The 26,604-nt window shown below is 34.7% G+C and overlaps 1 protein-coding gene across 3 annotated transcripts in view; it reads right to left on the bottom strand.

The window, feature by feature from the left end:
* LOC148953014 (cytotoxic granule associated RNA binding protein TIA1-like) overlaps positions 1-26,604 on the bottom strand; it is a 316,849-nt gene that overhangs the window by 176,135 nt on the left and 114,110 nt on the right. For all 3 annotated transcript variants that reach the window (XM_089088228.1, XM_089088229.1, XM_089088230.1), the window contains one exon: positions 9,621-9,716. In XM_089088228.1, the coding sequence (XP_088944354.1) occupies positions 9,621-9,716 (96 nt within the window). The remainder of the gene's footprint in view (positions 1-9,620; positions 9,717-26,604) is intronic.

Here is a 26,604-nt window from a genome sequence, read left to right as displayed (position 1 = left end):
CCCTATTTTCCTAATCCTATCCCTCCTGAAATTTCTGTTTCCTCATTTAAACTACTTGGAGTCACAATTTCTTCAAATTTAAAGTGGGATATCCATGTTAAAGAAATCATCCATAGAGATAATGCGTCTATCGCCCTCCTTAAGCTCCTAAATAAATTCAGCATCCCCCCTTCCCACTCCTTACGAATTTACACGTCTTTTGTCCGCCCGCATCTAGAATATGCTTGTCCAGTTTGGTACCCTGGTATCTCTCGCGAAGAATCGGAAAAAATCGAATCAATTCAAAAAAGGGTCTTGCGAATAATTTTCAAAGAAGGCAAGGTGTAATACTCTCAGCTCCTAAAAAAAGCTAGTCTGAAAACCCTGGACCAATGGCGGACTTCGTCGTGCCTCCGTTTTGCAGACAATGCCATAATAAACCCTCGGACGGCAAGTATTTTCCACAAACGTCACTCCCCATCCAGATTACGGCCGCCTCTAATTGTTTCTGAGCCCATCCCTGCTTTGTCCCCCATTCACTGCGTTACTTCCAGATACGAAAGAACTTTTATCCCCTTCATTACAGAAAAAATAAATAAAATAGCTCAATAGTTTCTTTCCCCCCCCCCTCTTTTTTGTTTATTAGTTGATGGTACTGCCCAGGTTCTTGCACTCATTTGCTTGCCCCCCTCCTGTTTTTTTTTACCAGTTCTTATTGTTTTTAATTCTTTTATTTATTTACTGTAGTTGAATTATTGAAATTTTCTTAGTATCCTTTTTAATTTAAATGTATTTGTCTTTCTCTAAGTTTAGTTTGACTAGTTCTTAATGCGTTTGTGCCTCACTGTAAGTTTAGTTTGACCAGTTTTTATCTTTTTAATTTTTTAATTGAGTTTTCACAGTTTTAATTATTGACTTTTAAACGATTGTTCATTATGGTTTTCTCTATTTTGTTGTTGTTCTTTGAATTTTTAGTGTAACCATTTATATTGTCGACTCCAAAGTCCGAATTCGGACCTTTGTGGGCTTGTGATAGCGATTTTTTTTAAATAAAATATCTTATCTCATATCTTATCAACGTAGGAAAACTTATTAGAATTAAATATACCTTAGCCTAAATTATATTTGCCGTTTTTTAGGGGGGGGGGGGGGGAGTTCTTCGAGCCAATATTAGGGAAAGGATATGTTTTATAAGAATGATAGGGATTCGGGATAAAGGTTAAAACTAAGAGCTTTCGGAAGAGGTTGGACCAAGACCTCTCCCCCTATCTCCCAATGATCAGTTTATTTCACATATAAAATTGCCCCTTGTGAATATCTCCTTAATTGACAACGTAATAACATAACTTTTAAAAAAAATTATGAGCTGTCTTGGCATTTTTATATCAGGGTGATACTAAGGAATGATGCTTATAATGTTTTTTTTTTTTTTTTTCGAAATACAAAATTGATTGTTCTTGATCTTATATCAACCTTGCCAGCAGGTTTGTGAGGGAATGCACCATTTCCTTTTTATTTTAAAAAAAAAAAATTTGTGGTGCTTGAAAATATCTAATGACAGATAGAACACCTTAGCTTCCCTTCGAAAATTAAAAAGAAAACTCAAAAATCACATTCAAATAATCGAATACTGTCCATTAGCCTCTCCCTCAAAACGTAATTTGATAATATGCACATCCTTCCTTTCAAACCAGGGGGGAAATCCTGTAAAAATATTTACCAAAGGCGAACCAAATTTAATAAAAAGAGAGAAATGGATAATATGAAATAATACAAGACTTTCCATTTGTACGAGAATCCATTCAATTTGAAAAAATTTCCAAGAGTTGCCCATATCCAGGAGATGCTAAATTCTCGTTTTTGACACTTCACCAGATGTAATCTGTATTCAGCTCATAGAATAATCAAATTATTTTGGAAAATTATGACAAATAACAAAACGACACTGTGTGTACTTTCTATGTTTGATGATTTGATTATGTTCCTTTTCCCCAATTGAATTATTGATTTTAAATGTCCAAGACATTTCTATCAAAGATTGAATAAAGTAAATGATTTTGAAAATGAAACAGGATTTGAGTCAAAAAATTAATGCTGAAATTGAGATTTCAAAATCTCCCCAAGAAAAGCGTGTGCTTTGCATTCCCTGTGCTTCCATCTAGTAGGTCATTGCAAAACTAAGTAATTAAATCACAGGTGGGAACTGGGGTAAGAGTAGGGAAAGAAGGAGTAAAAGGTTTTTGAAGAAGTGGAAGGATTAAATAACACAATATAATTGTCGTTCCTTTTTCTGTCATTAAGTTAAAGCCTAAATGCAAACCCACGGGAGGCAGAGAGGGGTTGGTGTATTACAGGATATTCTTTGTGGGAGGAGAAAGAGAGGTTAAAACATGGGAAAAGTAAGTGTAATTGTAGGTAATTATTTTCAATATTTTCGGGGTGGGGGAATACTCCGGAATAATCTCTGGAGAATTTTCCTTTTTGCACAGTTATGATGAAGTAATTAATCTCATATGTCAAGTGGCAACGATGGTTAATAGATGGGTGTAATGTTTATAACTGACACACTTAAGTGTTCCTTATTTTGAATTTGAAATATGTTTGACTACTTTATCCTGGAAATACAATCAAATATTTCAGATAGTATTATACTATGTATAATATAAAGGATGTCAAAAAAAAGCGCCAGACTTGAAAAGCCTGTTATTTTTATTTGTTGGTGTTGGCAACATTGTTTGCATGTTTTGTTATCCTGATCATTGAGGTTATATTTTGATACTGTGTTTTTGTTCTCCAGGTTAATGTTTGTGATGTAAATTCGTAAGTGTAATGTAAATTCGATTTATAGTAGATTCAAATCTGACGTTCTTTTTAAGACACCCTTTAAAATATTGGCTTTTTCAACCATAAATACAAATCAAAAGGATAATTTTGTCTGAATTTGGACAGGAAATGAGACCCCAAAACATTCCTCTTGGTGATACCACTGAAGTGGCCCTTTTACATGATGAAACATTGGTAAACTAAGCTGTTTAATTTCTCACAAACTCATATAAATAAACTAAAAATTGTTTTTCAGCTCCCACAAACAATTTAGAGAATGCCAGTTAATGCCGCTCGAAACCTTATTTGACGTCCCTATCTTTTCTATCGTAAATTATAGTTGTTTTATTGGCTAAAGTAATAGGGACTAGCGATTCTGATAGCAATAAATAAAAAAAACAAGTTTTTTAAACTGAAAGTAAGGAGCGACATTAAAACTTAAAACGAACAGAAATCATTCCGTATATGAAGGGGGCTGTCCCCTCCTCAACGCCTCGCTCTTTACGCTAAAGTTTGACTTTCTCACAACTCTATTTTTCTAAACAATAAAAAAACTTTAGCGTAAAGAGCGAGGCGTTGAGGAGGGGACAGCCCCTTCATATACGGAATAATTTCTGTTCGTTTTAAGTTTTAATGTCGCTCCTTACTTTCAGTTTAAAAAACTTGTTTTTTTTATTTAATTTCTGATCGTTTTTTAGTTAATGCAGCTTTTATTTGCATAAAAATTTTACTTTTCTTTTGCTAAATGAATGTCTTTACAAATTAACTTACGTAACTAACTTCTATATTCGTATATTTTTCTTCTGGCAAAAATTCAAAGTTGCAGATTTTTGCAGATATGAGCTTGAAACCTATGTAATAGGGTTTTCTGATACGCTGAATCTGACGTTGTGATTTTCATTAAAATTCTTTCACTTGTAGGGGATGTTTCCCCCTCTTTAAAAAATCGAGTAAATTTCCTCAGGCTTGTTGCCTTTGATGAGTAATACTAAACTTAATAAAATTTATATATTTAGAATCAGCATTATAAACACATTCTTTTGATACATTTCTTGACATCAAAATTCCGTTTTTAAAAGTTTCGATTACTATTGAGCCGTATCGCTTGTTTTTTTATTGTTTTTTTTATTACGTATATGTTATTACGTATATGAGGGGTTCTCCCCTTATTCAATGCCACACTCTTTATATTAAAAGTAAAAAAAAAAATTGATTCACAAACCCCTGAATCACAAAGACCGGTTAATTAGAATAGAGAGCTCTTTTGAAAGCGCTAAAAAAACTGTGGCGTAAAGATTAAAGTATTGCGTTGGGGGAAAACCCCCTCACATACGTTATAATTTCTGTTCATTTTAAGTTCTAATATTCCTTCTTACATTTCATTTGAAAAAACTTGTTTTTTTTTTTATTTAATTTCTGATCGTTTTTTAAATAATGCTTGGAAATCCGGCGCCCCCTTCATCGAAATGTCCCTTACCCCAAAGAAACATCCTCCACGGAAATATTCTCCAGAGTAATTCCCTCCTCTAGCCCCCCCTCCAGAAAAAATCCTTCCTGAAAATGGTTGTATACTTCCCAATAACAAATAAATAATGCTGGCAAGTCCGGCGCCCCCTTCATGGTGATTTCCCTTCCCCCATGAAAACTTCCTTCATGAACAGATCCTCCAACATAACCCCCGACCCACCCTTCCCTCCCACTAGCAGAAAAAAAACCACCAGAAAACATCTGTATACTTCCGAATAACCAATACTATATGTTAACATTGGGTAAAGTTCATATCTTTTAGCCCTCCCTCTGGGTACTTTGGGGGATTAAGTCATCCCAAAAGACATTTTTATCATATTTTTGACCATGTTGAACAAAATGGCTATCTAAAAATTTTGATCGGGTGACTTTGGTAAAAAAAATAAGCGTGGGAGGGGACCTAGTTGCCCTCAATTTTTTTGGTCACTTAAACAGGGCACTAGAACTTTAAATTTCCGTTCCAATGAGCCCTCCCACGATATTCTAGGACCACTGGGTCGATACGATCACCCCTGGGGAAAAAAAAAAACAAACAAACAAACAAACAAACAAGCAAACAAATAAACACGCATCCGTGATCTTTCTTCTGGCAAAAAATGCAAAAATCCACATTTTTGTAGATAGGAGCTTGAAACCTCTACAGTAGGGTTCTCTGATACGCTGAATATGATGGTGTGATTTTCATTAAGGTTCTATAACTTTTAGGGGGTCTTTCCCCCTTTTTTTGAAAATCAGCCAAATTTTCTAAGGCGCGTAACTTTTGATGGGTAGCTCTAAACTTGATGAAAGTTATATATTTGAAATCAGCATTGAAATCTGATTCTTTTGATATATCTATTGGTATCAAAAACCCGTTTTCTAGAGTTTCGGTTACCATTGAGCCGGGTCGCTCCTTACTTACAGTTCGTTACCACGAACTGTTTGATCTAAAACATACTTCTACAAGAAAAAAATAAACAGAGAAAAACTTAAAGCTGACGCTAACTTTCCTGAGAATTTTTGAAATTGTCAAAAGATCAGTCAAGTTTAAGTACCGTATGCGAGTTAGATATTTTATTCTGATACATATCGAACTGAAATAACAACTCAGAGCTACATCGTTCGAAAACAAATTTGGCTAAGATTTTCTTAATTTCAGCCAACCTAAGATTTGGCTGATATTGAGCTTAACCTGAGATTTGGATGAGATTGAGCTTAACCTGAGATTTGGATGAGATTGAGCTTAACCTGAGATTTGGATGAGATTGAGCTTAACCTGAGATTTGGATGAGATTGAGCTTAACCTGAGATTTTCTTAATCTCAGCCAACCTGAGATTTGGCTGAGATTGAGCTAGCGCTCTTAAATAAATTTGGCTGACATTTTCTTAACAAAAATAGTTCCTAAGTTTGTTAGACACAATAAAAAACATCTGGAAAGTTATTCATTTGAATACACAGCAATACTGGAATTTGCTAAATTGGTTATTAGCTTATTGGGCACAGCGACTCGACAAAATCTTATTTATGTATAACTAATAAATGAACATCAGAAATGACACCGTGGAGTAATGTAAATTTGTAACAATACGGAATAATACATTGCTCTAAAATCACGTTGTTCTTGACAAGTATACAGAAGATAATATACATCTACTCTTATGCATATAAATGCATAAGATTTTGACAAAATTCTTCAAGGAATCGTTACTACTTTCAACTTGAAAATTATTCAAGATGTTTCATAAGATTTTTTTTATATAATGAGTGGCTCTAGAAACCTTTGACATCTTCCCAAAAACCCTACAAATATGAGGAGAATATTTCAAAATGGTAAGAAAACCCTGAAAGTGTTTGATCAACACCTTTTGCGTCTCAAATAAGTAATAACCATCTAAAATCTCCGTGGTTGATAGATATCACACAATCAAGGCAGTATCAAGGGGGAGACTTAGGGAGTTTGACCCTCCCCCCCAAAAAATGTGTGTCTGACTCGTAAAAACGTAAGAAAAATGCATAAAACACTTTGATGCGTCTTTTGAACAGTACCCCCACTCCCACACACACCGAGAATATTCTGGATACAACCTTGCACAGAATAGTCTAAATGTTTCCTTAAGGTTTGGCTATCTGGCATTCTCAGTTCAGACCCTATATATGTTCTTAGGCTTCCTAGTTTCAGTCTCGCTGAAGCTTGCCGGAAAGAAAATGTTATTTTAAATTAACTCTCTTCGGGGCAAAAAGCCGCTTTAAATTTTCTGATGGGGGATCCTGGAAAATCCCAGCAGAACCATAAACCTACAAATAACAAAAAATAATGACAAAAAAAAACTCGAGATCTTATAATAAGCAGCTTTTTAGCATTTGACAACTAGACCCCAGTAATCCGTATTAAGAAAGAGAAACATCCCAAGCTTTATTGCAAAGCCAAAAACCATTTGCTTCGTACAATTAAATATGTATACAGTCTAAAAGCATTTCTCTAGAAATGCCATCAAATAAGCAGTACCTCACTAGTTAATTCCCGAAGTCGTATTAATTGCCAGAAAACACCATAACGAATATTGATATGGAGACCAGGGAAAATGGCACAGATGTTAGAGATAGTTATTGAAGATTCTGGACTTTCCCAATTGTAACACTTCACAAGCTTGGGAATTCCAATCATGAAAGCAAGAGGGACACAATTATCCATACAGAACTGTCCTAATGACAAAAAGAGAACTAAAACCGCAAAATCTTTATGGAATAAGAGACTCAAAGATACAAATCGACGCTGGGATAAATTCAGGTATCAAGCAAAGAAATCAAATGTGTAATCCATTTTATTGGGGGCAGTCAGGCGTCATCAAATGCCCCATATTTCCTCAGAAATTAATATTTTTAATTTCAAAAAAAGACTGGGGAGGGTGGGGTGGTTCAAATATGTTTGGTTTCCTTCTGATCTGCGCCTTTACTCTGCTTATTGCATAATATTTCTTTTGCACCTCATAGTTCTTCAGTCCGAATTTGAAGGAGACTATCTCAAACATTGATGTTCATGGTATAACTAAGGGGTGTGAAGGGATTTTTAAAGGAAGGTAGACTGAAAGTCCAAAACAGTGCGTTTTAGGCCTAGTATGTCTTTAAAGGAGACTATAACTCATAGCTTCGAAGGAAACTATCTCAAACATTGATAAACACAGCTATAACTAAGGGATGTAAAGGGAATTTTAAAGGAAGGTGGACTGAAAGCACAAAAAAAGGTGTTTATGTTCTTAAATGTCTTTGAAGGAGACTAAAGCGCATAGCTTTGAAGAAAACTATCTCAAAATTGATATGTAGGCATACTGCTACAACTACGGGGTGTGAAGGGAATTTTAAAGGCAGGTGGACTGAACGCCCAAAAAGTGCGTTTACGCTCTTAAGTGTCCCTGAGGAAGACTATAGCTAATAGCTGTGAAGGAGACTATCTCAAACATTGATATGCACTAATATGAATAAGGGATGTGAAGGGAATTTTCAAGGGAGGAGGACTGAAAGCCTAACAAAGTGCGTTTACGGCCTTAAATGTCCAAAGCGCAATTTAGATGGCTCAGAGGATTGCTTTAGACGAATCTTCCAAATATATTCCTGAGCCAAAGGAAGACCTCTAGATTATCCACATGATATCTCGATTTTTATTATGGAGGTAGCATTTTTTCGAAGAAATACGAATTTTATAACTTTCAGTTTAGAGGAGAGAAAAGATCCATCCCTCCACTTCCCAGTCATAGATGTATCAACATATAGATGGACTATTTGTAACAATTTGTTCGAATGCAGTAATCAATTGACCAATGTAGCAGAAGTAGCCATCTTTTCAGTTTTTTCTCGGTTCTAGACAAAACAAAGATAAGAACCTCCCCCCCCCCAAAAAAAAAGAAAACGCTCAAAAAATGAAGATTCAAAAGCTAGTAGAGACATGTCTGTCGTTTGAAATGTTTTACACTTCTATCTCCTTTTACGGCTTGCTGAACACTTCCTATTATATTTCCCTGGTTTTGTTTCACTGTGTCAATCACCGCATCGTAGGAACGGAGATTATTTTTCTTTTTACAGAGCAACAAGAGAGGGAGAACTTCAGCTTATACAAGTTGATTTTAAGTTCCGACAATAGGAATGAAAAGACGACTCAAGACAAGAGAAAATCATTCTTTCAATCCAATTTTCTTTCGATATCAAATGGATTCCTAAAACACTAATAAATATTTTCTACGCTCACAAAATAAATGACAACCCACATCTACGTAGAAAATACGGGGTAATTATTTTTAATTTATATATGTGTATGTCCGAAATTGGTGAATGTCGACATTCACCGGTGAATATTCGAACTATCTTTTCTCCTCCTTGGTTAGTCAGCTTTGCCAGTCAACTTTTTCAGTTTAATGAAAAATTTGATGATGACAGGTTAGGTTGGGCTTGGCTAGGTTGGGCTAGGTTAAAATAGGTTTTTAATCCATTTCCGATATTTATAAACAAATTTAATCTAACCTAAATTAACATAAACTAACCTAAATTTTACCATTATAGCTTACGCAAGACGGAGAAGCTGACCCGCCAGGCTAATTGAATCCAAGCAGAAAAAAAAGTAGTTCGGACATTCACCTGTGAATGTCGACATTAACCAGATTTCGTACATTCGCGGTAACATATATATAAATATATATATATAAAGCTGCACAAACCAACATAAACCAACAAAGCTGCACAAAGTCCTCCCATCCTTTTGTCTAGAGCTCTACTTTACATTTACGTAGTTCGAATTTCCTTTTATCTTTTCTTATGACCTTTTCCAAAGGCACCCCCTTTCGTTTGGCCCCACTTGGATTGCCAAAAAATATGATTTTTGGAAACTATCATTCTTCGTCAGTAAAACATGGCTTAACCATCTTAATTGTTCTTTTATTGAGATAAAAGAGCATTTTATCGATAAATATCCTAAGAGTATGCTAAGTAATAAAGACGCTATAAAAATTAGGACAGCAAAATATTTTCCTAAACGAGAAATCTGAAGTCAAGATAATAGTAATCCGAGCTGCTGACCATAGCGAGCGAAGCGAGTGGTGAAATGTGAAGCTGGGCTCTATTTGCGAAGGTCAAAGACCCAAATAAACCCAGGCGGAGGGGGGGGGGAGAAAAGACCAGCGAAGCCAATACCCACGAGACGGGTCCTTTAAGTTAGCATATGATTTAAATATTAGCTAGTACACGAGCAACCATATACACCTCTATATGAACAGCCATATACGGAAGTAATTTGGGAGAACAAAGAGTGCGAAAGATGCCTTACCTTGCCTAGACAGTTTCGCTTGTTCATAGCAGCCAAAGCTGCAGATGCGGATTGATGATCTCCGAACTCCACGAAACAGTATGGGTCATTTCCAGGCTAAAAAAAGAATAGATTCACATAAGTTGAATAGCTACTGCAAATAACAATACAAATAGACGTGTCCCACACAAGCAAGTTAGTACATTTGATCACCATAATGCTAAAAACAAATCTATCATTTAAACATATAATCCAAGTTTTTAATAGATGGCTCTTGAGTTCCTGAGCTAGGACTTCGATTAAATTTTCAAATTAGCATTTCTGTTTTCTTTATCCTCTCAGACATAGATTTGAACTTTTTTATAAATCTCTACTCGAAATAGCTAACCCTTTTCACGAGATCCCTTTTTGTGTTTTTTCTGTATATATATATATATATATATATATATATATATATATATATATATATATATATATATATATATATATATATATATATATATATATATATATATATATATATATATATATATATATATATATATATATATATATATATATATATATATATATATATATATATATATATATATATATATATATATATATATATATATATATATATATATATATATATATATATATATATATATATATATATATATATATATATATATATATATATATATATATATATATATTTTTTTTTTTTTTTTTTTTTTTTTTTTTTATGGATAGAGTATAATCCTCATCTTTAGCTACCCTTCAAGCAAGAACCGTTATACATAATAACCAAGGCCTTGTTAAGGAAGTAAAAACAGCCAAGTCCATTGCTCTAGACCTGGCGAGTGAAAGAGTTAATCAAATAATACTTAACAGATGTCTTTCAAAATCAGCAAAGGCTTATTATTAATATTTTTTTTATTATGTAATTATAAAAAACTAACTTGCAACACACAAAAAAAAAGAAAAAAAAAAACATATCGGGGTATTTTTAGAGTTAGATTTGTTAGATTTTCCCTCTGTCTTTAAGGAATGGAATGCCAAACGGATAACTAACAGGCATTCCCTCGACTCCATAGGAAATTTCAGGGGCCCTTCGTATTGATTCAATGGCCATTCCTTTGTAGAAAATTTCTCTGAAAGAGGATAGACATTGAAAATAAAATTGGCAGGGACATCAAACCCATTTTATTTTCCTTTATAACTAGTTATTCAGTTTCGTTTCCACCTAGGTCAGAGCTTTTTAAGCACTGTCGCCGTTTTTTACTTTTGACACGTGTTTCGTCGATTTACTTTTGTCTACCTCTTCAACTTTTTTACGCAGAATGGGTCTTTTCTTCATTTGTGCATGCAAGTTAAAGCGCTTTTTCAAATTATGGAGTCAAATAAATTGTTGCAGTATTTGGAGTTTTGGTCGTTTGCAGCAATACTGGATCAAGTATTATTTACTTCTCGTGTATTAGTACTGGTAAGTAGCAGCGACCCATAAGGCTGCAGCAATTCAAAAGTAGTCATGGGACATTGTTGCGAAATTTGCTTTGTCTAACATGACGCTTTTTCTATTTATACAGTCCAATGGGCTCCAGTGTAAAATTTACGTTCTCTAATGTAGCACATTTTGAAGTTACAACATTCCGCTTAACATACAGTGAAATAAATGGGTACTGTAATATGTTTCAAATAAGGTATTACGATGTATCTATGAAAAACAACACCATCTTTCCAGTAAACCATGAAAGTACAAACATGTCCAGTGTCAGTCGTACTCCTAAATGTACTGAAAGTGTAGGTAACCCTTAGTAAGGGACGTACATGGTTAATTTGTCCCAATGTCCAATTAAGGCAGCCTATATCCCTTCCAAATGAAGTCAAACACAGGTTCAACCCTTAGTGGGTGGGGGATCATAAGTTTATCCGGTGGGGAGGGAGTGTCAAAGCACGAAAAAGTTATTTTGAAACTCACCATCCTTCAATTTTTCCAGGAGATCCCCAACTCCCTGGGGACGTAGATATGATTTCCAGCCAATATTTACACTCATATTGCGTGAAATCTACCCTAACATTTGAATTTTAGTAAAATCAAAGGACTTTCATCTAAAAACAGAGAAGAAGCACTAGATCATCTAACTCCATAAGTCAACGTTTAAAGTAATGGACGATAGATGTCACCAGAAGTTAATTAACTGATAATAACGTTATTACACCCAGATTTCAAAAGCCGCTGGAATGTTTCAAGGTGAAAAGCTGAATCAGCCTTATACAGGAACTGATGCAAAAACACTAGGTTGAGCCCATGTCTACAGCGAGGAGCAATTACAAGCTTAGAAATTTAAAGTAGAAATTCCATTTAAATTTAGAAGCTCCTTGATAGGGCCTCGGCAGTTAAAGCCCAGGACAGATGAAACTTCCAAGTCTTTGGAAATCAAAGTTTTAGCGAAATAAACTTGAAATATCTATAGATCAAACTTCTATATGAAAACTCTTATTCCCAAGATATTAGCCAATGAATCTTGAACTATAAGATGCATCCAAAAGAACAAAACAAGGAATTCATGGATAAAACTTGCTCTTCAAATAAAAAGCATTTCAAATGGTGCCGGGTATGTCAAGGTATCTCAAAGGGTTATTCAATTAAAAGATGGTAGGGCTTGGTCGAAATTAGATCTCGATTCCAGAAAATCAAAAGGCATTGTGTTACACGACATAAAATTCAGACTAGAAAAGAGTCAAGACGCGTTCTGGAATATTCAACTACTGGTAACGACCAGTAAACTGCTCATATAGTGGAGGTTTTGTCAAGGCCTCAGAGCTATGATAATGTAGCTCTGGCATCAAATAATGTTGAGATAAATAACTCCAATGTTGAATAATTTTAACAGGTGAGAAAAGGAACAAGCCTTTACTAGAAGAACACCATTGGATCTATCGATCCAGTGTACATGGCCTAAAAGAGGGGACCAAATGTAAACCGCAGTTTGAAAAAGGCCATATAATGCATTTTGGATTACCACAGTCAATCTACGGTTCTTTTAGTTTTCCATAAAGCCAAAGAAAATATTCTCCACAATTTATTTTATATATGTTATAAAAAAAGTTATCATCGCTCGTGCTAAGTTTATAACGGTTGCTCGTAAATTTAAGTTTGTCCAAAAAAAGTCGCATACATTTTTTTGTTACCCAATCTGACTGTCCTTCCTAACCTATTGTCTGTCTCAGATGTTCCCATTAATTCATTAGAAGAAATATCATTCTTATTTAACAGAGTATAAAACCTTGTTGTAAAACCCTGAATATTTAACCTATAGTGTCAATTGGTGAAGTCTCAGAATTTTTTCTTTTCTTTATTTCTTTTTTTTCTCGTAAGAAATTTGCTGGACTCTAGATGACCTTCATTGTACATTCAGTGAATAATATACGAATTAAAGAAGATTTCTTTACATATAACAACGAAGAAAGGCTTTTAGAACAGAATGAATGCAATGAAGGTATTCTTCTTTCTCTGTATTTACCCAATTTGAATTTTTTTTTTTTGGTGGAAAAGTTTCCCAGAATTTATGCCTCAATAGACATCTAGGTTTATCATATTTAAAAAAATATTGTTCCATCACGAATTAATTTTCAGTAAACCGTAAGCCATTAGCGGAGAAGATCAAGCAGACCGAACATGGGAAATCAAAACAAAAATTGAGAATTTTAATTTCCCTTTTGATATTTTGATTAGGACCCTAATTATGGAGATCAGCTTGGATTATTGGAAATTTGTATATCTTTCTCCTTCGCTACTATAGAAGTCTTGGCCGTAAAGCAATCTATTTTTCATTCCTAAAAACTATAAAAATGATTAAGACATGATCAAAACTGATGATACAGTTGAAGAATTGAGAACTATTTGGCCAATATAAGCTGTCTTATTGTGTTAAATAAGCTAAAAGAAATCATTATGTAAGTTCTGGAAAACAAGCCACAGCTCTACGGGGATGGAGGGGTTGTCCCACTAAGAGTGGTCCGAAGGATCCCCTACCATCATGACAAATTTTTATTGCACCTCCCCACCCCTCCCATTTAGGATCGAACATGCATGTATTTCTAGCACAATCATTTAGGTTATATAAAATATAAAAAAAAAAAAAAAAAAAAAAAAATAAAAAAAAAACACACACATAGAAAGATGTATTTCAGGATCAACTAAACTCCAGGAAAATTATGTCTATGCTGTCTTTTATTCTAATAGGACAATTTAGCGATGGAGCAAAGAAACAGTCAAAAATCTTAAGCCCTTTTATAGATTTCAATCTAGATCCAATCGGAAACGAAAGCTTGTCTTCTTCCCTGCCTTAACGGGATCCGATACCATAAAGAATCAGCCTTTCTCGTCCATTATAAACCTTTTTAGTTTGTGTCGCCAAACTATTTAGAATAGAGTGAGCAGTCTTGCCATAACATGTAGAGCTTGGATAAGCGACCCGAATGAATGACAGAAAACTGAAAGCCGACATCTACTCTCCCTGAAATCTTAGAAAACCTTGTAACTTCTCTTGTTTTGTAAAAGAAGATAGATATATTTAGTTTTAGAGAAACCTATATCATTAGGAAGTGTAAATTTAGTTTTTTCCATCAAACGAAGCAGAATTTTCTCCTCAGAATTCCTGTCCCCTGGGAGAATTCACTAATAGATCCTTTGCCTTTGAGACAGTCAGCCGACGTTGAGGCTCACAAAATGATGTTTAAAGTATAGAATCCACTTATCGGAGCTTTCCATTCGAAAGCCAGAAGACGGTCTGAAACTTCAAATTGTCCTCTCTTACATAGACTATAAAACCTCTTTCACTCGTATACTATAGGATCTGGATCAAGATTAAGTGAAAACCATCCTTTTACCCCAAGGCAAGAGCTTTCCAAACTGCAATGTCATATTCATACAATCCGTTCTGAGGTCCTTGCTTCTCTGAAAGACCACGGGCTTAGACCCTTACCACTTTCTCGCAATAAATTGAAATCAACAGTGTACGGAGAATAAACAGTGCTCCCGCAGCACAATGGGCCAATCTCTATTTCCAGTATGAGAAGATATATCATTCATGTATGAATTGAAACAAGAAATTACATAATGCATTAACTCGTAACTATAATCAAAGAAAGAAATATTCTTTTCGGTGTCAGGTATACTAGATTGGATTAGGTAATATCAATAGGAATCATTTTGACGGACTTTTTCTCAAGGAACAAGGGACACAGCATTTTTTTTTTTTTTTTTTTTTTTTTTTTTTTTTTTTTTTTTAATGCCATTATTCATGAAAGTTTTTTGGAGATTGACTATAGGTTACGACACCAACCAATTCAATAGCTTCGCTTACCAAGATAAAGTTATTAGTAATAATGGTTAATGCAGTAAAAACAAAAATTAAAACAGAAAATTAAAGGCACAGGTTTTTTAGCAAATAAAAAAAGTAGGTAAAATAGGAAGATGTGCCTTAGAACCAAGCTTAGAATAAACGAAGCTACGGTAATGATAGCTACGATTGGCGCTGAAGCGTGAGCACTTCAAGATTGATAGAGACATGTTAGATGTTTTCTAGTGGAATTGTAAAGGATAGCTTAAGGTTCTCGTGTGAATAAAAAAACATATCTAACAATAAGCTGCACAAAAAGTGTGGTTGGATCTTCTAGGTCTATCATAAAAGAAAGGTTAAGATGCTTGGGTCATTTTTACGCATGAAAGATGGCAGGTTGCGAAAAGTCGGCCTTTAAAGCAAGTCAGCTGGGGCCAAATGAAAAGCAGGATGTCCCCGAATGGGTTGGGAAGAGTACTTAAGAAATGATCTAAAGAAAATAGGAAGTTTGTAAAAGGGAGCGAACAATTAATCTTTGAACAAAGAGGAGTGGAAGAGAAGCGCGTGCCTAACCGTTTTGGCCCCAAGCTGCAAAGTTCTACGATGAGTCGTCTACAGTAGCAGTAGTAAATACTGACTTATTCAAATACTGCATACTTATACCAGAGGGAAACACCAAGTAACCAGAGTTTTTGCAAGCTACAGATTACTTGGCGGGATTTCAGCGGATTTAAAGTAAATATGGATTTTCAAGAAATAGTTGTGTCCCCCTTTACATATAAATTATCTTCACCCTTCCTTCATCCAAACTTCTCGCGATTCCTAATACAGATAATTGGACTTAAAACCTTTTGTCGCAGAGTAAAACACTTAGAATATCGATAAAAGCCTCTTAAACACGCCCCAAAATACATAATTTATGGCAAATGGATATATGTACACACTCAAAAACTAAGAAGGGATAAAAAGTCAACACGGAAGGGGGGTAACGGGTTAGGATAACCAGAGCAGTCTTTCTTAGAAACCATTACAAGGAAATAGTTAGGACCTTAATTTCTGGGGAAAATTTTACCTTCAGGAAAAAACATTATGAACAGGTGAAACATTGCTTGAGCTCAGTTATTCACAAAAAAAAAGAAAGACAATACTAACAGAGTAAAATCTTAGTGTGGTGAGAGTCCATGTTTACAATACGTGCACTTTTTCACTTTCTGGAGCATCTCATAAATGACTATTGAAATTTACGTTTTTAAGGGATAAACTATTGCCCTTTTAACATGTTTATGTTTTACCCTGTTAATTTTTCCCTTTGAAGGATTTTTTTTGTATTCGTATATGGCCTTTTACATTAAACAAAATATATGATGGAACGAACACGACATTAGCAAAAAAAAAGCCAAGCAATAAACACGTACGAGAAGGAAATAACAATTCCCCCTTTTGAAATCCCCTCTACAGTGGGCAAAGAGGTATCACTCTCCTACCTCCTTTTTGGTCTGAAAATGCATTTTTTTTTTTCGTGTTTGCATGCCCTGTCTTAAAGATAAAAATCATCAAATCACCTCCCCCGCCAACCAACGGTCGACATGTGTATGAGGCAAGATTTTTGAAAAAATGCATTTTACGCATAAACCCCTGAATATAACATTTTTGTTGACTATTAGCAATGTAAATTCTCTTACAGCTCAGCAACAGAAATTCAAAAGCCGTTATGCGAGACTTCGTCATAATTATGTTTATGAGTCACTCTATTTAACAGAATGCACTCAATTGATGGGTTCTATACGGTGTTCTTTAATTGATTCTCAAAATAATTAAAAATATCATTTTTTTTTTTTTTAAATGTGTTGTATCTCTTTTTTATTTGCAAATGCAAATAATAGATGGAACCTAAAGCTTTTAAGATACAAGTGGTTTTTGTTTTAATTTGGCTAGAGAATAAAAACAGCACAAACATACATCTGTTAGTAACAATCGAAAAGCCCAAAACGGACTTTTTAGCTTTTCCACTCTCCTTTAAAATTAGATAAGGTTCGATCTCGCCTTCTGAATTATTCACTAACCCTGGTAGAACTAATCACAATAGCAGAGCAATGGTTGGTCTTAGCGAGTACATAAAGGCAACGGATAAATGAACAAAAAAAAAAATCAAAGAGCTCGTAGCAGGAAGAAAATGTTTTCGAGTTCAAATTATAATAGGTGGCACTGACAGCCTACAAGCTTCCTCATTATTTTGCACAATTTATCGTCAGAGGTAATTTGGTAAAATTATTCTCGTCATGTAACAGGATGAAACCGTCCAACCTGGCAGAAAGTCGAAGTGGGAAGGGTGTATTTGCGTTCTAAATGCTTATGTTTGTCTTTATGTAACTTTATTTAACATAATTGGACTTTAAGATTCTAGTCAGCAAAGACCAACAAGCACTAAAATAGGTGAGGAAACCGCTTTCAAATACTGAAAATAAGTTTACCTCGGAGAAGTTCCAAGTGCAATTTCCAGAGCACTAATTCCATTTCCGACTCTCTAAAAAAGGATAGTGCAAAGTTTGCCTAGATAGTAGTGTCTCTCAGGTGCTCAAAAAAACAAAGCTTTAGGCCCTAAACATCAAGAGACATTATTTAAGGGTCCTCGCATACTTAAAAGTATGAGAAATGCTAAGTCTTTCAAACAAAAAATTGGAGTATATTATTAATTCAACTATATTTTGTACTGGCGTTTGGCGTTAGAACGTCGCTTGACAGAGCGCAGAGAGAGAGAGAGAGAGAGAGAGAGAGAGAGAGAGAGAGAGAGAGAGAGAGAGAGAGAGAGAGAGAGAGAGAGAGAGAGAGAGAGAGAGAGAGAGAGAGAGAGAGAGAGAGAGAGAGAGAGAGAGAGAGAGAGAGAGAGAGAGAGAGAGAGAGAGAGAGAGAGAGAGAGAGAGAGAGAGAGAGAGAGAGAGAAGAAACGAAAGTAACAGCAACCATTTTTGACCTACGAGAAGCTTAAAACAAGTGGACCCTTCCTCCTTTCTCTTTTTTCCCTTTGCATTCAGCGATTGTTTTACTCCCCTCCCCCTCCAAAAAAAATTCAATATATGTTACAGAATTACGAAACCCTTTAGCCATAGGTCAGAAGTTAACGAAAATATATCAGTTCCACAATGCGGAAAACAACAACTCAACCAAATTGAGACTTTTAATTCCGAGCCTAAGTTAAAACAGTTCTGAAAATAGAAAAAAAAGGAGACAAACAACGGAGCAAAGTTTTCAAAATTTTTGGAGAAGAGACTTTCCAACATATCTCATAAGAACTAAGAGCAGTTGTTCTCTAAAACGACACCCAGAAGAGTAATTCAGAAACAACTACTTTCAGAAAAAGTCAAAAGATATATAGCTCTTGTTTTGTTAGAAATTCCATAGAGTCGTAACTTCCAAACAAAGAAGAAAAAGCTTCATCAGAAAGCTAGCTCAAGATAAGCTGAGACTAGTCTTAAAAGAGCAAATGAAGTTTTTTCCCCTTTTTCATGGCTTGTTTTGAAAATATAATGGAGAACTGTTGGCTAAATTGTTGGTATTTTTAATTCGGCACGTGAATCCAAAATAGCTATTACCTTTGGCATACCCCTCCCTCTAATTTAGACTTGTGCAAGCCATTGAATTTTGGAATAGAAGTAGATCTGAAGAACGAAAAAAAGACGCAGATTAAAAAAAAAATAAATAAATAAACAATTTTTACAGTAACTTTTCTAGCAATTTTGTGGATCAACACTTCACCTGATGCTTCAAGATATCTATCTTGGAACTATTAAATTTAATTGTATGAACTATGCACCAAAATGGATCGAAACTATCTATAATACTATATTATGTAATACTATAATACTATAGTACTATAATACTATACTATATTATAATTTCTACTTTATTACTGGAAACACCCAATCTATTTCTGAGAGGGGATGGGGGTTAAAAATTGCAAGAAAACCAAAACGTATATAAAATTAGGGAAACTATTTTAAAGCCTTGAGATTTCGAAGGTGGGGGAATAAAATCGAAGCTCATTCCCTTTTTGCACAAGGCCTATACAACACAAGTGATACTGGTGATAACACCAGTACTGCAATAAAAAAACCATATCACATTGAGAAAACTCATATCCGTTACTGCATCGCAAACACTTCTAGTGAATGGAATATCTACTATTTACATCAAAAATATTAGTACATACTAGTCGATAGTAACATTTAGAATAAAAAGGAAAGCAAGGCTGGTTATCTATATTTTAAAAAAATTTCTAAAAAACAGATGTCAAACAAGTCGAAAAGCAGGAGCCAAAAGGATAGCATTCTGACGTGAATAGAAAAAAATGGATCTCTTTTTTTACGTAGAGTTTATTTTTCCCTCGCAATCAGAACGAATCGCTTATCTGAACATACTAATTTCTCAGACATATTCGAAACTCTACTTAAACAACAAATCCACAAAAGGTTTCGAGTTGTAAAATTCAGAATTAATCTCATTGTTTCATTGCAAAAAGCATTTAATTGGTTAAGGATCGGAAATCAGCACCAGGAATTAATAAAATGTCTTAATAATATTCCAGATTCGTAGGTTCCTTTTAGAGAACTTCTTTGTGGATACCTACTAGCTCTCTATTTCTTCACCATCATCACTGGTTACATATCAACTACTGAACTATTAACTTAACTACCTAAGTATCAATTTAGATGGTCAAAGACAAATTTTCCACATGAACTTTAAAAAACCAATGTTCGTTTTATAAAAGCAAATTGGTGTTTGTATGTTATACCCCTGTTATACCCCTAACTTCACACTGTCTAAATACTTTACCTCCACCCTCTAATGTGCAACCATATAGCCCGAATTATATATTTTCTATCTATTCTGTCACTTTTCTTTGCTTGTCTCACGCTAAGCTGAAAAAAAAACTAACCAAAAAAAACGCTTCTATAATGCGTCAATGAATGAACAACTTGAGCATTAGGGCGTATATCATACAAGTACCAGCAAATTTTCTATTCATTAATTGGCACTAATTGTAAATCCTATTTTAAATATCTACAAATAGTACACTGCATTTCCATCATAAACAAAGAAATAACAACGGATGGAGAAATCTTTTCATTAAGAGATTGGAACAAAATATTACAAACTTGCATACCCCTAGGAGTCCAGAGTTGGCTGGATAGACGTCGTGTTTTTCAAGCTAACAGCCCTAACTATAATTCAATACAGGCGTACTATATGTCAGCTTTAGAACTATGATGTCTTTCTCGATTCGTGCTCATTTTCATCGTTTTAAGCTGACTTTTAAATCTGAAAATTTTTTCTGTATGTTAAAATATTTTCAATATAGGATTTCTCGAGTTGCTTAGTAGCTCACTCAATATGCTTCTGTTGGCTTAGCAAAGCAAATCGTCTTCATTGAGTGTCTATAATTTAGATATTAGAAAATTATTTGCCAAGAACACCTATCTTTTCTGTGATAAAGCCGGTTGCATGTATGCGCTCTTAAACGCTGGAAGAAAACGCTATGTCTATCAAACCCTTAGCCGGTCTTTTTTTTTTTCAAAAGCATCACAGTCAGAAATTAAATTTGTATTTTCAACGTCTTATTTATCCAAAAGATTTTTGTGTGTGTATGTGTGTGGAAATTATGAGACTACAAATTATTCATTTTTTTTATTTCCTTAATTTTCAGATGATTGCTTGAACAAATTAGCTAAAGTTTAAGTAGGCTAAAACAGAATCTGAAAATAACTTTACTCAATCTGGATATTTCAGTAAAAAAAAAAGAGCAAAAAGAGGATAATGGGTTTCAACCCAAAACATATACCTAGAATTGTTTGACAGTTTTCTCTGTCAGCTTTTATTAAATTTGATTTTGCAAGAAATGTATTCGGTCATCAGTACCCCGATGAACTAATTGACAAAAGTATTACACAAGGAAAAGGTAATTTAATGTAAAAAAAAAGAGAAAGCATTATGGAATTTTTAAAGAAGCCTAGTTTTTTCTCATGTATTCGACGTATAAGCGGGAATCAAAAACAGGTTACAGAGAAATAATATAAGAGCATTTTGTTTTTAATCCTTCAAATGTATGAAGTTCCTTCACCTTTGAAAAAAAGTCCAGTTGTAGATTGTAATGGATTTATAGTACATGATGTAGTTACAGAAAGTTTTAAACAGACAAAACAATCCAAAATTTAAGTCATATCTTCAAAAAACAAAGAACACCAGACATACAGAAATAAAACTGAAAAAAAGTCTTATGTTTCCAACTCGTCATGCTTGCAGCGGTAGCTGTAATCTAGTAATAGACAAACCACGGCCCTTAGTAACCAAAAACTAAAAATATGTTTTAAAAAACTGGCATGAGATAAAAAAAATTGTATTTCTAGCTGATTCAGGAATGGTAACTAACATCTAAATTAGACTAAATAGTAAAGTGTTATGTTGAAAATAAAAGTTAAGGGAATTTTGAAAAATAGCCTGAAGCCCCTACAAAATGGAGTCAGATCGAAACAAAAAGTACACCATTGGAATCGTCATGACCGAAAACCCAAATCAGGGAACTAACAGTCGCCTGGCTTGAACAGCAAGGAAAATTACTTTTTAACATAAGTGGCATTGATGTGTCCTTTTTTGTTCTTCTTTTTTCCTTCTTCACTGCTAGCAGGGCACTGATATACATATTGTCATACTAAAATCTTGCCTTAGTAACGGTGAATCCGAATTATGTTAATTTTAGAATACTACAATGGTTATATGACTGAAAATTTAACCCGGTGACGATTTGGCTGCATCCATTCAAAAGGCGTTACAATACCAGATATTAGTTTTACAGAGCCACGTTTTCAGGCTCAGCGGGTTCGAACACGGGTTGTTCTCGTCTAGTTTCAAGTTTCTAGTTTTTCGTCTAGTTTCAGCGGGTTCGAAGTTTCAACCCCGTGTTTGATGCACTAGATGCACTGATACACAACGCTTGTTGCACTAGACGAGAACAACCTGTGTTCGAACCCGCTAAGCCGTGAACAACCCGTCTTCGAACACGGGTTTTCTCATCTAGTGCATCAAGCGTTTTCACAAAGCGGGTTCTCGAGGAAAATACGGGATTTAAACTTCGAACCCGCTGAAACTAGCCGAAACTAGACAAAAAACTAGAAATTTGAAACTAGACGAGAACAACCCGTGTTCGAACCCACTGAGCCTGAAAACGCGGCTCAGGAGACCACGAAAAGTTTTTAAGTTTTCAATTATTATTAACAAGCATTTATTTGTACAGCAGTTTTTTTTTTTTTTTACGAAAAAATACTACAAAAGTAATTTGATTTCAAAAGCTTAATTTTTCCACTACTTCCATGAGTGAGAAAGGGGGATTAAAAAAATTTTTATAAAAAAAACCGCAAGTTCTTAGATTATAACACCACTGTCGTGTATAGTAACTGAACAATCTTTCTCCATTTTCGCTCTCCCAGTTCTTTACATCAAGTATCCTCTTTCGCAGATAAGAATTGGAATAAAAACAAACGCTTAGTTGTCACAAAATGAAAAAAGGAATCGTCGCCATCTGACGAAAAAAACACAATTAGATAGATGGCAGCCAGAACATACGTCTTCTTAATTAAGTCATAACTCCTATGGTACTTAGCCTTTATTTTATAACTGCAAAGAGGAAATAGTTCAAATGTTGGAATATTTTACAATTACATTTCAAAACCCAGTATTTGTGGCAAGGAAAATATTCTATAGAAGGAATAATAACATAATTCGAAGGAAATATATTAAAAAAAACACTAGAAAACAACAACAAAACGGATTTCTAATAAAAAAAAAACAAGATAACCTACCGAAAAGCCGTAAAAAAGCAATAAATAAAACAAAGCTGAAATTAGACCTAAGCCCAAGAAAGAACTTAAAAAATCGGCTAATGACGAACCTTTCAATGACAGCCTTGCCTTCTGATGTTCTTTTCACGATTGAATTAATTCTTATGGTTTTTATTGATTTTTATAAGCCCTTGATTTACTAACAAAGTTGTATCGGTTCTATAATATGATTCTGAAAAATCTGAACCAGAAACTGGAAAAAAGGATCCTTTCATTCGAAAATGCTTGCCGTCGAAAAATCTTGAACATACAATACATACAGAGGATGTAAATAACGACAAAGACTACACTGCCTTCCCATAATACAAACAACAAAAGGAACAACAATGAGGAATTATTCTAAGACAGTGGAACATTTTCTAAGTGAATATTTCGGCTCTTTTAAGAGATTAATTTAAAAAAAAAATTAATCGTTAAATAACAATTTGGAAGAATATTCACTAAACACATTATACGCAAATCTAATTAAAAATGATTATTAAATTACATTGCAAACCAATGGTTGATATCAATGAACCTGTATCAAAGAGACCTTTTAGGTTAGTTGCCAAAAAAGCAAGGATCCCATTTACTTGAACGAATTGCCAGGTTTCAGATTTTTTATTCAGTCCTTGTTGAACTTCCCTGAAGTGATGATTCTAGGACCGTCCTAATCTTTAATTCTAGCTTTAAGGTCAAGTGTTTCATTATAAGTCTCATTTTATATTGACCTTTGCTGATAAAGGCTATTACATATGGTGCCGAAATATTCATTTAGAAAAATTTTCACTAACTTAGAATAATTCCCCATTGTTTTACCTTTTGTTGTTCGTGCAGAAGATAGTAAATCAAACCACCCGCGAGAAGATAGGCTAATCTCTCTTGACAAATATCCCAGAAGACTGCCGATGGAGCTACTTGGGACATATCCTAAGAATGGATGACCGCAGAGTCCCAAATGCAGCGTTATGGCAACCACAAGAACTCTGTCGTAGATGTAGACCGAGAAATCGATGCATCGGTCAGACTAGTTTGCAAAAATGTCACATCCCTTTCAGTCTCAATGGGAAGACATCGTCGCAGAGGCAATCAGAAAATGACCGGTAGCTATTTCTTCAAGCCCTGGGTGCCTCCGGTGGCACGGGCGGAACTAAGGTCTAAAGAAGGCCATTAATTTTGGAGATCATCCAAGACTTCAGCATCACTTAAAATATATTAGTGGTAGCGTTAATAAGGAAGACAAAAGTCATTCCAGGTACATAAGCAGAGATAATCTCGGAGGAAGGGGTCTGTGGGTAAAAAAAAGGACATACAACAAAAGCATATTACATGAAAAATATGAGATACAATTCAACCCAAAATAGATACAAAGCTCAACTTCTTTTTATTATTTGTTGTTGCATTTATTTATTTGTTTTTATCTTTACAATCATCCTCTGGTAATATACAAAAGCTTATTTATTAATCTTCTTGCAATAGAGTATTCTCAGAAACGTTCATCATTTTAGCAGTTATAAGCTATATATTATTATGACGATTGACTGCGATAACTTAAAAAGCGTTACACTTCAGAATGTAAATTTCACAGGACCGGAGAATAGAAAAACCTGATTTGAGTATTCGACCGTTGCAGATGAATTCTGAGTACTGACGTACGTGTGATTACCAAATCAATCATAAAGGAACCGGAAGTCCGGAAGAGCCGGACGAATCACTTGGCAATGACAGTGGATTTCTTATTGAGTAGTACAATAGGAGCAATATTAAGGGGAAAATACCTTCCTATAAAGTAGGAGGTGCAAACCCTAATTATTTGAATTCAAGAAGTGGGGAGGGAGACATGTCCAAACTAATCTGTGAGTAGTCTCGATTTTGCCGAGAGTTAACAATATTCCTGTCCTTTTGGTAACCAAGCGGTATACCGTTGAGCCAAAAACAAAGGGTGTAACTCACACTTTTTTTCCGAAAATCAGTTAACAAGTGAAAGGAATCTTTGTCCACTGCTCGCAACTGAAAAATTTATTTAATAGAAGATAGGGAAGACCGACCAGGTAGACGAGTCAAGTGGCAAAGACAGCATATTTGTTAATGCAGGATATAATACAGATACGGGTGGGAGCAACCACAAAAAAAAAACATTATTTCGTAATTGGACCGACCGACTGAGCATATATATATATATATATATATATATATATATATATATATATATATATATATATATATATATATATATATATATATATATATATATATATATATATATATATATATATATATATATATATATATATATATATATATATGATATATATATATATAAATATATATATATATATATATATATATATATATATATATATATATATATATATATATATATATATATATATATATATATAACACCGGCGCCGCGCCGGCGCATCGACCGAACGCCGCCAACGAGAGGCCCGGTTGACCGCCGCCGAAGTGTCACAACACCACCAACGCGCCGCACGCAAGCCGACGCCGGCAGAGGTGGTGGCGTTCGGTTGGCTTTGAATTAATTTTGCGGCAATTCTTCATTGTGTCGACCGCAAAGTCGGGGCTTTTCTTTCCTCGTGTGGTTAAGTGTTTCGATTTTCCTGATTAGAAATCAAGCAGGGCTTGCACTATCCCCGAATTCGGGGATTTCCTCGAAAATCTATGGATCACCCCAAAAAAAAAATTAGTTCCCGAAATCCCCGAAAATCACCCAATTACGGTGCCACCCCTAGTGATTTATCACTAGTTCTTCACTACTTCGTACCATAATTCTTTACTACTATCTTGTTCGTTAATTTTCGTCTCTTGTGTTACTTAGCATATAAACCAGAGAGACATAATTGCAATATACACGGTTCTTCATATGTTGACAAGTATCGTCTAAATTAAACACAAAACAAAACAAGTTTTTTTTACTGAAAGTAAGGAGCTACATTAAAACTTAACGAACAGCAACTATTCCGTATATGAAAGGGGCTGTCCCCTCCTCAAAGACTCGCTTTTTACGCTAAATTTTACTAATTGTTTAAAAAAATAGTGGTGACAAAGAGTCAAACTTTAGCGTAAAGAGCGAGGCGTTGAGTAGGGGGCAGCCTCCTCAAAGTTACGCGCTTGAGAAAATTTGCCTTATTTTCGAAAAAGAGGGAAACCCAGTAAAAATCATAAAACTTTAATGAAAATCACACCATCAGATTTAGCATATCAGAGAACCCTAATATGGAGGGCCACCAAAAAATGGAGGGCCACTAGGCCCCCTCCCACGCTCATTTTTTCCGAAGTCACCCGATCAAAATTTTGAGATGGCCATTTTGTTCAGCATGGTCGACAAATACAATAGCTATGTCTTTGAGGATGAAATAATCCCCCACAGTCCCCAGGGGAAGGCCTGCAAGCCATGAATTTTGTCCAATGTTTAGATAAAGTATTGGTTATTGGGAAGTATACAGAAGTTTTCAGGGGGGATTTTTTCTGGTATTTGGGGGGGGGTGTTCCGTGGGAGGATCTTTCCTGGAGGAAGTTTTCATTGGGGAAGGGACATTGCTATGAAGGGGGTGCCGGATTTCCCAGCATTATTTAAAAGAAACGATCAGGAATTAAATAAAAAAAACAACAATTTTTTCAACTGAAAGTAAGGAGCAACATGAAAACTTAAAACGAACAGAAATTATTACGTATATGATTGGGTTTGCCCCCTAGTCATTAACTCCCTCTTTACGCTAAAGTTTTTCTTTTGTACTTTCATCAGAGCTATTTATTCTAATTAACGGCCTTTGTGATTAA

The sequence above is a fragment of the Artemia sp. Qi Xiang Cuo genome, chromosome 4 (assembly GCF_049724085.1).
Source record: "Artemia sp. Qi Xiang Cuo chromosome 4, ASM4972408v1, whole genome shotgun sequence".
Lineage (NCBI taxonomy): Eukaryota > Metazoa > Arthropoda > Branchiopoda > Anostraca > Artemiidae > Artemia > Artemia sp. Qi Xiang Cuo.
This window is presented reverse-complemented; position numbering and strand designations above follow the sequence as displayed.